The 13,418-nt window shown below is 45.0% G+C and overlaps 1 protein-coding gene across 1 annotated transcript in view; it reads left to right on the top strand.

The window, feature by feature from the left end:
* LOC135912733 (VWFA and cache domain-containing protein 1) overlaps nucleotides 1–13,418 on the top strand; it is a 69,844-nt gene that overhangs the window by 33,441 nt on the left and 22,985 nt on the right. The window contains exons 3-8 of the mRNA XM_065445256.2: nucleotides 5,832–5,980; nucleotides 6,472–6,578; nucleotides 8,341–8,479; nucleotides 9,648–9,792; nucleotides 11,138–11,273; nucleotides 11,970–12,056. Of these exons, the coding sequence (XP_065301328.1) occupies nucleotides 5,832–5,980; nucleotides 6,472–6,578; nucleotides 8,341–8,479; nucleotides 9,648–9,792; nucleotides 11,138–11,273; nucleotides 11,970–12,056 (763 nt within the window). The remainder of the gene's footprint in view (nucleotides 1–5,831; nucleotides 5,981–6,471; nucleotides 6,579–8,340; nucleotides 8,480–9,647; nucleotides 9,793–11,137; nucleotides 11,274–11,969; nucleotides 12,057–13,418) is intronic.

Genomic DNA, 13,418 nt, shown 5'->3' with positions numbered 1-13,418 from the left:
CTGTTGTCTCCTGTGCTTACTGCTCGGGAAACGAGCTTGTAGTATGACGGGCCTCTCTAAAGGCACTGCGACATCTAGAAAAGACTTTGCCTTATACGCTGCTCACAGCGCGCTCTTTACGGCTATATATACATCCGTCCAAAGTGAACCTTTCTTTCTCGAGTTCTTTCTTCGCCCGCGTGGCTTCACGCTCGCAAAGCCGCCGCTGCGCCTTTACCGCCTGTAAAGGCTGTAGTGCTCGGCGAAGCGCGCATTTACCGACTGCTCGTATACCCGCGGCTCCTTCTTTTTGTTCTTCCACAATGGCGGCGTTGGCGGCGCGTTTTTATGGCGGCATGCTCCGGCGATCTTTATTTATCTCTCCTGTTTGCCCACGGGGCATATCCGCTCGCGTGCTAAAACGGACGGAATATGGCCGCCCTTCTTTGTCGGTGTCGTCAGCTGCTGCGGCGGCGCTTGCCATCGCTCGGGGCTTCGCTTTGGGCCGAGGCTCTGCCGCTGTCGTCTGCTCTCGCCTCCATTTTGGTCCCTTGCCCGTGGCCTTAGAAGCAGGCTATTCAAGGGTAGCGCTGTAGAGACGAAGATATATACATATGTATATTATACCCGTGTACCAGGCGCCTTCTTCGGAAGAAGGGCTGACGCTTTTGTTTGTTCCGGAACAACGGATTTTTTTTAACTGTCGGGATCTCTTTCCGTATGCGTCTCGCACCGCCGCCTCAGCGGTTGTCGTCCTTTTCAAGTGCGCCTTTCTGCTGCGGACGAGCCCTTTGTCGGTCGGCGAACCGCCATTTTTGTTTTACTTAAGCCTTTTTTTTCTTTCATTGCGGTGCATAAGACTGCCGCGAGGCTTATATAGGGTTCCTTTCTCGCCGGTCCTGTTCGGAACGAGCAAGTAGTGCGCGCGCACAGCGCGTCCGGTATGCGCGTTTGTCCGTACCCGGTCGCATGCCATCGGAACTCTGCAGCAAAGTAGTTTGTCGCGCCCGATGCGGTGTCATCTGCTTCTCCCATCTCTATAAAGGGGAGGCATTCTTTTCACCGCGACAGGCGGCGAGGCGGCTTTTTGGGTCGCCGGCATTTGCGATGCGATACGGTGACCGCGCGGGGACCCGGCTTCTTAGAAAGTTGGCGGACGTCGTATGTATTCGCGCGGCGCACAGACCAGAAGCAGGCGGATTGCATTGCAGTAGACGGGCGGAACGTTTTCGTGGACGGCAATCTCGCAGACAGCGCAACGAATGCAGGGAGGAGTACGAAAAAAAAAATTGAAGCAAATAAGGAGCCTTAGCGAAGTCGTAACCAGAATACTCTAGCGCTTCGGAAAGGACTGCGTTCGAAACGGAACAGCGGCGCGCTGACAAGAGAGAACAAACAGCTCGCGTTCCTTTTTCGGACTGCCTCCTGCGGCCGTTATCCCCTCCTTCGTCTGCCTGGGAACGCGTTATCCCATATTGCGATCACGTAATCAGTTTCGTCTTCGTATTCCGTGTGTGTCCGGCGGGTCTTGTACTGTAGCTTTCCCACCAGCTACTGTTACCACCCGTTGAATCGATGCATGAGCCTCCAGCTCCGTTACTGTCGTGTTTCTTTTCTTCCTTTTTTTCCCCTCGCTGAGGCGAATTGGATTATCGCCTTCGGGAGAACGTGATTTCGGCGCTCCTTTCGTTTCCTTTTCTTTCCCAGCCCGCCGCGACAATGCGGGACGGGAAGTAATACTAATGGGATTTCAGACTTCACACGTACATACTGGCGCACTGCGACGGGACGAACAAAGGGCGACGTCGCTCCCGCCGACGGCTCTGTTTCTCCGTGAAAAGAGACGTTTCCTCCCCCAATTCTCCCCCCCCCCCGCCCTTTTCTTTTATCTCAAGCTTCTTTAGATTGAGAGCTCGAATCATTGGAGCGCGCTAGTCCCCAGCCATCTTCTTCGACCTGTCGTCCCGACGCAGTCACTTCGACGTTCTCTCTCGGGCCGTCGTCCAACCACCACAGCGCGGCTGACTCTCTGTGCGTCTGTGCGTGCGGCACTAATGGAATCGAAACACGAACCTCGCGCGCACGAAAAGACAGGGCGAAGCCCGCCGCGCGCGCGCGCGCGCGCTCTAGGCACGAAAAGAATGGGCCGCAGCAGCTCCGGAACCATTAGCATTAGCGCACGAATTTCGGATGAACGGGTGAGGAGGGAAGGAAGGGGGGGGGGGGGGTCATCTAGCCTCCGTCTCCCATTTCTGCAAGCAGTGCCTTGCTTCAGCCCCCCCCCCCCCCACTCCCCGTCCCATCAACCCGCCTATTTCTAGTTCCCCTCGCAGCCGGTAGGTGGTGCCTCGCCCGCCATTTCTTCGTGGGGTCCGTCCCAGACTTGGCGCCTCCGGTGACCCCTGGCGGCGCGTAATTCGTTACGGCTCACACCGGATCGTTGTTGTTGTAGCCTGTCTTCTTCTTCTTCACCCTCCCTCCTTCCTCTGCGGCACGGAGGCTTCCTTCCACTCCGAAAGCCTGTCGGCTCGCAGCGGGACGTCGCGTGTTACTAGTGCCTCCCCCCACTCACCCTCCCCCCTGCCCTTCGTCATCTTCGCCTGTCTTGCTCTTCTTTCTTTTTGCCGCGCACGATCATCATCGCGCCTTCTTATTTCGGCGTGGCCAGTGCCGCCGTTGTCTTGTATGTGTTGTTCTCCCACTGACCACCGCGCGCGAGAAGCGGTGTAGAGAGATGAGAGAGGAGGGAGAGGAGGGGGAAAGCACGGTTCGAGGCAGCATTCTCGTCGTGACGGTGTTTCGGCGAAGGGAGCCGGTTTTGGCACCCCACTTCGCTCTGCCGAATTTCATTCTTGGTTCTTCTAGCAGCAGCTGCTTGGTGCAGTGCGATTTATTATTTTTTTTTTGCCCATCAAGGCACTGCGCGCGTCGCGCATGTTTGTGATTGTATGCATTCGCGGGATGCCGAAGGAGTGACCGTATCAGTCGCGTTATTTATTTCTTTACGCCAAAGCTGTCATTGGCTCTGTCGGTCTTGTCGGTGTGCATGTTGCTGGAAGAAAGTGGACATCTGTCGCCAGACTGTGGTGTATCCAGAGGTGCTGTGGAGCACTTGGGAAGTAGCAGTCGCAGAGCGTGCAAGTTTAACAGTAGGGGCCATTGTGTTCGTTGAAGGTTAACAGTAGGGGCAATTTGTTCATTGAAGGTTCCATTTCGAGTTCTTTCTTTAACATTTGGCTGTACAGTCTAAATGCGAGAGGCACAGGACAGTTGAACCTCTTAATAACCAAGTTGCATCCGACACGAAAATAAATTTCTTATATCCAATTATTGTTATAACAATATATTTGTTAGAGGCCAATACTGGTGTTGGTTATTCCCAATAATTCCTCTTACTTTTGTCGCAACTGCTGTCGCATGCCTTTCTTGTCTCGCTGTACTACGAACTTGTATGCTTCAATAGGCCACCATGCTTATAAATTTCGGAGCGAATTTGAGGTCCCTCTCACAACTATATAAGGTCATGGAGTAATTATTTTCATGTTATGTGTGCTTGATGATATAATGAAGCAAGAAATATTTCCTTTCTATGAGTAATAGGGTTCACCTGTTTCCCGTCATATTCTTATCTCGCACTCGGAGAAACCATAGCGCTCACATTCTTTGCAGCTCTTCATGGCACATTGTCTTAAACTGTTGCACAAGCCCAGATCGTCAGAAACGTCCTAGAGTGTCATTCCACCTTCCTTTGTTTGTCCTGGCTCTTTGTTATCTCACTGAGCACTTATATAAAGGCAGAGATAAGGCCATGTGCCCAGCTTTTCTTCAAGAAGTGCTTTCACATTGTCTTAAGCCACCTGAAAGGAGCACCTTTTGTTGGGATTCTTATCTTGCCTGGTCTTGTGTTCTCAACGTCTTTTTCTCCACCTTCTCTTATCTCTCCAGTCTTTTTGTCTCCCTGCAAGAGCAGTACCGCACTTGACATCGCTTACATTCAAGTGTTTTGGCGGTGTCTTAAGTTTTGGACGGGGCACCTTTTGTTAGGATCTCTATCTAAGCACATCTTTTCTATCAAATTCCGCTCCATTTTCTGTCGCCTTTTAGGTTGTTTTTTTTTTCGTTATTTTTTTTTAATGCTACTCGTCTTTCAGCAGGTACCATGCCATCTGTTCAAGTGCTCCTTGCATTGTCTTAAGACGTTGAGAGGCACCTTTCTTTCTGTACTGAATGGCTTGAATGACTGATGTCTCTTGTTCTTGAGATAATGTGCTTCTTCCATTGCACTTGAGTTGGCAGCGGCCGCAGTTGATAAGGAACTGAGAAATGACGAAAGGGCAATGTGTTTGTCATCTCAGCCTTGAAAGTGGTGCACGGCTCTGTGTTACTCGCATTTGAATTTTTTTTCCTTTAGAAAAGCTCGCAGAAACATTGCAATATAGTGGACGGATGTCACATTCACTGCTGATAGCTTTCCTAGAAACTGAGTGCGTTTAGTGATTATTTCTTTCTCTCCTTCTTCTTCCCTGCCCTATTGGTTACTAACTTGAAGTGTCAGATTACTATTTCAGTGATTGTTTTGACATATAACGATCAGGGAAAAGTCACCTATGCTTGTTCACAAGACTGCCTCTTTAAAGGGGCACAAAGTAGCAAGAGTAGCTTAAGCTAAATTAATAAAGTATATGTCCTTGGTGGTATTCACGTTTCAATCTTTTTGTCAGTGGAGGCATGGTATGCCAGAAAAAGAACATTAAGCTCCTGCACCTGTTTCCCATGATGCCATCAATTTTGGCACCGTACGACAGACTAGCTAATTGTCTATAAATAAAATTTGACTAACATATAAGAATATTTAAGCCTCTATTAAGTATTACCTTTTCCCTGCATAAAATGGGCCTAAATATTCAAAGAGAGAGGGATTGATTGATTGATCGATTGATTGATTGATTGATTGATTGATTAGATGATTAGATGATGGATGAATGAATCAAAGAAGTATGTAATATGTAATGACAAGGCATAGGCAAGAAGGTGGATACTGTAACGGCCTTTCAGCATTTCTGTGCTTGAACTATCCCTCTGCAAAAATTCAGTGAAATATGTGACATTACGCATGTCAAGGTGTTTATCCTGTGAATAAGCAGGCCTTTGCTACTGAAGAAATGCACATATTTTTGACAGCGTAGAATAACAGTGTAGGCTTTCAGTGGCTCGCTAAGCCCTTTTGATATCCAGTCGCCTGCTTGTATGTCAATTTATTTTTTGTTCTTATATGTGTGTTTGTGCCTTGATCATGTAGAGTTTTTTTGGTGTTTATTAATACTATTTGATAATGTGGTTGAGAAATAATGCTTACTTCCTGTGGCATATTTAAGCATTAAAATTCAAGTTGCACATTTCACTTTGTGGTGCTCAAGTGCATGTTGAAACATATTTCACACTGACATTGTTGTTCGTTGTTCCTAATTATAATATTGACGCGAAATAATTTGGCACGTAATGACACAGGCTTCTTGAGGCGAGAACGAGGAAGTTTGTGGTAGCGCGCGCACTCTCCAAGGATCAGCCATTGCTAAAGGCAGACTTTTTTTTGTCAATCTGTCGCTGGTGAACTATTTTAACTTGTACTAGCTGGGTGACATTTCTGGTACATTGCAAAAATCATATCAGATTGTCTTGCAGAGCTTTGGCCACATCCATCATTCCTTTGATAGTATGGTTATTCTTTATGTGATAGAAATGGTTGCCTACTCTTCCCATTGCACTTTTCTTATACACAAGCATGAAAATGCTCATAAACACAGAAGACTTTCATCTTAGGATTTTGTTTTGTTTGTGCTTCCTTTTTCCAGATCGCTGACAAGCTGCAGAAGAAGCTGCTGTCGTATGTGGCGCTTCTGAACCGCAGTGCAGACGTTGTGGAGGAAGTCTACAGGTTTCGACAGCGGTATGCATTTCCAGCGGTGAACCCATGCTGCTTGATGGATCCAAGTGTGTTGATGTGAGTCCCTCTGCAAGTTGTCTTTGATTGCTCTGCACTTCTCGTAAACCAGCTGTATATACCACACACAAATGACTCAGTACTCTAGTTCTTGCCCTGCACTTGAACTACTTATGTCAAATCAACTGGGTACACAGGGTAACACCTCAGTGCTCACAAAAGTTATCGTTCCAGAAAATATTTCAAATAGATGGGGACACAAAAATAAAAGCAGAAAGCATTCACAGTACCGACGTGTTGATACCTTTTCCCACTGTCCTTACGGGCAAACAGAATTACTGCAAACAGAGAACAGATATGGCCCTGAATTTTTCTTGCCTCCCCTTTCATGTTTATTTCCATCAATTGTTTCAGCTGACGAAGATGAATAGACAACAGCACATCATTACTGCGAATGTTTCTTACCTCCCTTTTTATGTTGCAATCTTTAGGAATCACATGCAGTGAGAATAACATATTCACTGTTGCTTTTCTCTCCTTTCTCCCCACAGGATGGACAACCACTTTGGCACAGAAATCACAAACTCGACGACTTGTGACACAGCGCCTCTGTCCCTGCCCAAGGGTGTTTTCAGTCCTGGGCCCAACCTCACTGACGGTCAGTGCTCATTTATTTCTAGCCGGAAGTTAAGGCGGCGTTTTGGTCTTTGGGTGGGAAACTGTTCTTCAAAATTATATAGAGGGTGTCCCACATAACTTGAGCAAGAATTTAAAGATTCAAGGCGCACCGGAAGCAAATTGACCCAAACGCATACTATTCACGATAACCTATAGTAACTCAGACAATTTTTCTTTTCCCTAAGGCTCAGTAATTAATTAAGTTTAATTACCCAACTTTTTAGTTATTGGCTGAGGACCCCAAGTATGATGCGCAGATTTGTAGAGCACCTTTAGAAACTACCGATCGAATTGTTTCCTTTAAGATACATCTCATGTAGTCCTTTTTTCTGGGTTGCAAAAAAAGCCAGCGAAAAAAAAAACGTGACATAGCGTTTGCGCAGTGATATTGGGCTGCTCTCAAGCGTGCATTCGGTGAACAAGGTCGGCTGCATCATGACTGGCAACGAGGAAGCGGCAGGACGTTCTTTATCTCATCGGCAGCGCTCGGCAAACAGCATGCTTTTTCACCTCATCCAATGGGAGTCGACCTTGTTCACGGAACGCACACTTGAGAGCAGCACAATACCACTGCGCAAACGCTCCGTCACATGTTTTTTTTTTCTTTTCATATTTCGCAGGCTTTCTTTGCAACCCGGAAAAAAGGACTACATGAGATGTATCGTAATGAAAAAAAACTCGGATCGGTGGTTTCTAAAGGCGCTCTACAAATCTGCGTATCATACTTTGGGTCCTCAGCCAATAACTAAAAAGTTGGGTAATTAAACTAAATTAATTAGTGAGTCATGGGGAAAACAAATTGTCTCAGTTACTATAGGCTATTGCGAATAGTATGCGTTCGGCTCAATTCGCTTCTGACGCGCCTTTCATGCTTAAATTCTTGGTTCAAGTTATGGACACCCTGTATACCTGTATACATGGTGACCTAATATGAAACTGAGCAGCTAATCATTATTCCAGCAGTGATTGCTGCAAAAGTTGAAGCTAAGACATATGCCTTGTTATATGCCTTGAATGCAGGTCAGGTGTCTTCTATCATACTGGTCCCCCTTGTGTTTATTGATTTTCAGTGATAAACAATCGTAGGTGATTTTTCGGGTTCATAAAGCCCCGTAGTTCAGCTATATGAAGTATGTCATTGTAGGCGAGCCCAAGGGGGGTGGGGGTTAGTATTCATTTACTTCAGTATTTTAATAAGCGGAGAGTTTTGTTCTAAGTTTAATCACTGTAGGGCGATAAAATAAGCGGACATTCACTCGCACACACTTGCCAATATATTTTCCAGATCTGCGCTCACTCGAACTTTCACTTTCTTGCAAGAGGCTGCTGCTGCGATAGCATTGCTTTGTATCGCACATGCTTCCAGGCCCTTGTGTTTGAAGGGCTCTGGAAAAGCAACAGTGCATTTTTGGAAATTTTTACCAATGACGTATCGTAGTACATATTATCATCCCTTCAGAGTGTATCAAGACGCTCTGAATTTATTACATGTACATTTTACGGACTTTAGACTGACAGTTTTTGAGGCCCCTTTACAGCCATGTCTCATAATTCATTAATTCTCATTAATTCTCATAATTCATTACTACATTGTGAACTCATTAACTGTGGCCTGGTGCTCTGTGGTTATACTTGCGTCACAAAACACCAAATTAATCATCAAATGAGTGTAGAGTAGTGAGTACCTCAATGCTTGTTTTCCTCACTACATCCTTTTGTTGTACTCGCCCTTCACCCTGCAGTGTTCCGCAAGAACTTGGAGTCGCACCCATCAATTAAGTGGCAGTACTTTGTGTCTGCTGCTGGCATCCACACGGAGTACCCTGCCTACAGCACTGTCAGGAAGTGGTCGTGCAGGCATGTCGACGACCTTCGGCACAGGTGAGCCAAAGTTGGTAGCGAGTTCATGTGTAGATGTAGACAGGGCAGGATTGAGGGGGCTGGTTTTGGGTGTTTTATGTGTGGGTGTTTACGTGTTAGTTATAGTCGCCATGAGTGCAGATGTGGAGAGTCAACCACTGAAACACAAGAGGCAAGGTTGTTGTGGATAAGGTTCGGATGCAAAATTAATTGCATCAGAGTGGTGATTTATTGAAAGGCATGCAAGAACATCTCCTTGGGGGGGCCACTTCTTTCTAATTGCAGTCTTCCGTATCATTCATTCAATGCAACCTCATTAGATTGGCATGGCAAAAAAATTTTTTTTCTCATAAACTTCTCTGCCGAGAATTTTGTTCTGTGGCAAACTTGTGTGCATCCCGATGAGATGTGCCAGCATGGGATTACAAAGGACAGATATGCACGCAAAGGTAGACAGGAGTGTTTCATGAATGTGCATTAGACTTTGAGAGTACTGTGAAGTGGAATGGGGGTTGAATAAAAGGCTATAATTGTTCTGTGTTGTGCATGCAGTTACCTTCATGCCTTCTATTTTGTTGCATGCGAAGCTCGCACTGTGTCATCGCGAACATGCCATCTTGCACAACTCTAGCGTCAGCACATTTCCAGCTTTTTATTGCGCAACTTTGCATTCCTGTTACTGCCAAGTAATTCAGCAAATGAAGAATGCTTTCTTTTTTTCCTTGCACTTTTTGCAATGTCACAGATGTACATTGTAGCACGCCTTCATTTTGTGAAACTCGCCCAACCAGCTAACTACTGCTTACTTTTATCATTTGAGCAACCACTCTATTAAAATACAATCAAACCTTGTTATGACTTAGTTGCATTCAACACGAAAATGCCTTCGTCATATCTTAATTCATTAGAAGCATGCATGCTAAATCAACAAGAAGTGTAAATTTTAGATTTGCTTTATTATATTTAATAATTTGTTATATCTGTGTTCGTTATATTGAGGTTTAATGGTATGCTTCAAAATCGTAAAATACTTGCATTATTATATTTTTGGAAATAAAATGTCCACAAAGTTCCGATTGCACCACTGCATCCACTGATATAAAATACAGAGACTAAAGTGCATTGGGTTATTGCGTAATACTGGCTCTGTTAGTAACTCAGTCGCATGATATCATTCCTGATGTATTAGGGACATCTACTTGGCCACAGTGCAGCCACACACAAAGCATGTGGTCATTGTGATCGACCACGGGAACTCTCTGAGCCCCAAGCAGCTCGTCACAGCCAAGGCGGTTGCCAAGTACGTCCTGTCAACGTTGTCCCACCATGACAGAGTGAGCCCCCACAGCCTTTCCATTTTTCACTTGCTTCGCTTGTCAGTGGGCTGTCATGCGCATAAAACGACTGGAAAGCATCAAACGTTTATTAATTTTACACCATGGATTTATGTTTTGGGCGGTGTTCTAAGCTTTGTGCAAGTGCACCTTTCATCCTTTTTTTTTTTTTTAAGTAATTAACGGGCACCAGAAACAACTGTGGAGTCTACCTAGAAGGATAGAATGTGGTTCTCAAAGTCTCTTGGCATTTTTCATGCCACCAAGGAATAACTGAGATAGGTGCAATTGAAGGCAGCAAATTGCGTGAGAAGATAGGTAGTGATAAGTCATTCACACATCATCAGCACAACATTGAAATCCTGCATGTCACCTACGATACCAAAAGTAATGCTCTGTCAGGTGGTACCATTCCACAAGTCAGAGAGTTGCACAAAGGAAACGCCACTTTTCTGCTTTAGTTCAGTTCTGTAGAACTCGGCACCTGCGTGATACTTTCGTAGTCTAATTAATTCTTCTGTAGCAAAACTCTACAGAATTAGTCCAAACTGCATTTTCAAAGCAAATTGTTTCAAATGCAAATTATGAGTGGTAGGACTACTGATTAGTGGGACATAGTCACATGTTCTGTAATTTCAGATTAGGTGGTTAGATTCTCTCGTTTTCTAGCTTACAGTATCTGTCTAATTTGTAAAAGTGGCACCTTGGGCATTTTAAAACGTTAATTTACTAATGTGCTTTAGGTACTCTTTATGTTTGGCTTTGCCCCTTTAAAGAGTACGCCATCTCTTGAAGAGCTCAAAAATGTCCAGGAGCAGACATTTCCACATAAGGCTATGTTGTGGCAGTATGTGAAATAAAAGTGCAAGTGGGAGTCTGTCGCAAATTGCTGCAGTTTCTATATGCGCACCTGAACTGGGTGCATTGATCTTGAGTGAAATTACCAGTAGTTTCTGTGCCCTGCCTGTTAGGGGAATGCAGTAAAACCCATGCTAATTTTGTGATAGTGATCATGCCACGGACAAACGAGTAGTGATTCTGCTAGCAATTAATAAAAAAATATGTATAGTTTGTGTTTAAAAATGTTAGCATTTATCAGCTGTATTTCCTTTCCTATAGGCTTCACTGTGCAGAGCAGTTCGTGCATGTCAGCATGTTAGTGCCATTGAATTTATATTTAGATCACTGTCGTGTAACTGGTAGGGTACCCTCAAGTTTCTGGTTCAGTTGCTGATGACTGAAATTGTAATGCCATTGTGGTTCACTTGCTTTCTCAAGTAGACAGATCACTATAGTTGACCTTACTCATTAGGATATGTCTGACTCTGTTCCCTTTATTTTCCAGGTTGGTCTGATTGGTCTGTCGGGAGAGCCAAAGTTTCCTCAGAGTGACAAGTGCCTGTCCAAGGAGATGGCCTTTGCCACATACGAGACCAAGTACCACTTTGGCCGCTTCATCGATTCTCTCCAGAAAGCTCCCAGTATGTGTTCTGCCTCCTCCTTGAAAGATATGAAACCAACTCTCTTGCATGGTTCATGTGTTCTTGATCACTATGCTGAATTTCGCATCACTTGTTGCAAATTTTTTTTCTTGCTGCCCTTGTTTGCTGTATGTATAAACTGTAATGGATGTAGGAAGCATTCGTGGAATGTAGTCAAAATAATTTTATTAACCTGTCGGCGAGATTGGTGGTTGTTGGGGAAGTTGTTGTTGAAGCTTCGAATGTGTGGCTGCACGCAAGACAGACTTATCCATGAGGAAGGTACCATGTGGTGTCTTGTTCTTGCCTTAGGCCCTGTCTTACTATGTGCTGTCATAGTTATTCCAAGTTCCTTAGGAAAGACGCAGGAGTACGCCAAGAAACTCCAGCCAACTTTTGCAGAAGTTGGTATGCTATCAGCTGCCAGTGACCTTTTCTATCACTGCCTTTTTTTGTCCTCTGTATTGGTGAACATTCTGTAATTATTAAAGTTGTGAATTATTGACATAACAGCATTTTATATGTGCACATATTGTACATGAAACAATGTGGTATTGCTTTTAACAGCTAAAGGTGCAGTTTTCCCAACACATGTTTTGTCACAGTTCCCTATATCTCCTTTAATGCTGCTATATTCCTTATTTGAAATGACTTATGTTGAAAACTCAAGTTCCTTTTGCGATTTCTTGCTTTCAGATTCTACCAACCACCGAGTCGGGTTCAGCAAGGCATTCGAAATGATCCAGAAAAGCCTTCGGCCTTCCAAGAACATTTCAAAGCAAGGTTAGCATACCTTCTCGTTTTTGCTACAGTAAAACCTCGTTAAGCCGTACCCGCTGAAACAGTAGTTTCATTTGAAAAGTAGTCAAGTCAAATCCCTGGCTCAGTGGCCATTGAACATAATGCGTTTTGTATCCGCATAAACCGTCCCAGCGTATTGCAATGTATCAATTAACACATAGTGTTCCCACTTTTCGTCGCGAAATCGCGGCGGTACGTCGGCCTGGCAGAACGAGCCTCAGAGATCAGAACGGCCTCCAAGCGCAAGCACAGAGGCCGCTTGGAAGGGTGAAGCCACATCAATATCAACAACATTTCGGCACTGTGCCAGAGTCGGAGTGTTGTGGCCTGTGTTGTGGTGTCATGTAAGCTGGGACGAAAACCGGGTACTCAGCATAGAAGAAAAATTAGACATCGTTCATGTGGTCGAACGAGGCACGAAGAAGTCGGTGCCTTCACGCGAGAGGAATCTATCGTTGACTATGGTATGTGGCATTTGTAATGCGAAGGAGAAGTTGGTCGGCAATGCTGCTGCAACCGCGAAAATACATCGGCTGTGAGGTTTGACTTTTCGAGGTTCGACTTTTCGCCATTGTTGTGTCTGTTATTGCCGAAGTGTCACCTAATAACAGTGACGGGGACAACACGGAGAGTGACAGCACAGGCGATTTAGGCCCGACAGTGCCAAATACTGCAGGTTACATCAGCCTCATGCGGGTGTTTACCGAGAAAAGAGGACTGATGGAAAAGCTGACTCGTAGCTTGAGTAAGTTTGAGGCCGCCGTTGTCGCTGCTAGCCCGCCACGACATCAAACAAAAATAACATGCCTTTGTCGCGCGAAGTGAATAAATACTGCATATTATTTGCCCTTTCATCATACTCTCTCATAGTTCTGTTTTTGACAGGTAAGCGGGTAATATCACGCTATTTCGGTTAAGCAGTACTATCGTTTAGTACATACTTTTTCCAAGCTCCGGCCAACTACGGTTTAACGAGGTTTCACTGTATTTCCTAGCAATTAGTCTCATGACTTATACTATACATATGTGTTTGCATACTAGTAAACTTTAATGGGTCAATAGAATCGCCACATTGGTTGGTGCAGTCTCCAACAGACATTGTTTCCCTCTTTAGTAGCATCTAAGCATCTTTATCCACTGCTCTAAACGTGATCTTATTTCTGTGTTACTTTGTTGGTAGTAAACTGCCAGTTTCTCAAAACAGCACTCTATGAAAGCACAGCAGTGGGTTTCCCTTGCTTCAGACGTACCCAAACAAGTACGGTGTTGCTGTATGTTTCTTACTCTAACCTACTTAGCTACACTATGCTACGCTACAAGGTTTGGCTGTAGTAGTCATGATAG

Source organism: Dermacentor albipictus, chromosome 9 (genome assembly GCF_038994185.2).
Source record: "Dermacentor albipictus isolate Rhodes 1998 colony chromosome 9, USDA_Dalb.pri_finalv2, whole genome shotgun sequence".
Lineage (NCBI taxonomy): Eukaryota > Metazoa > Arthropoda > Arachnida > Ixodida > Ixodidae > Dermacentor > Dermacentor albipictus.
The sequence above is the reverse complement of the archived record's forward strand: the minus strand, read 5'-3'. Positions and strand labels throughout refer to the sequence as shown.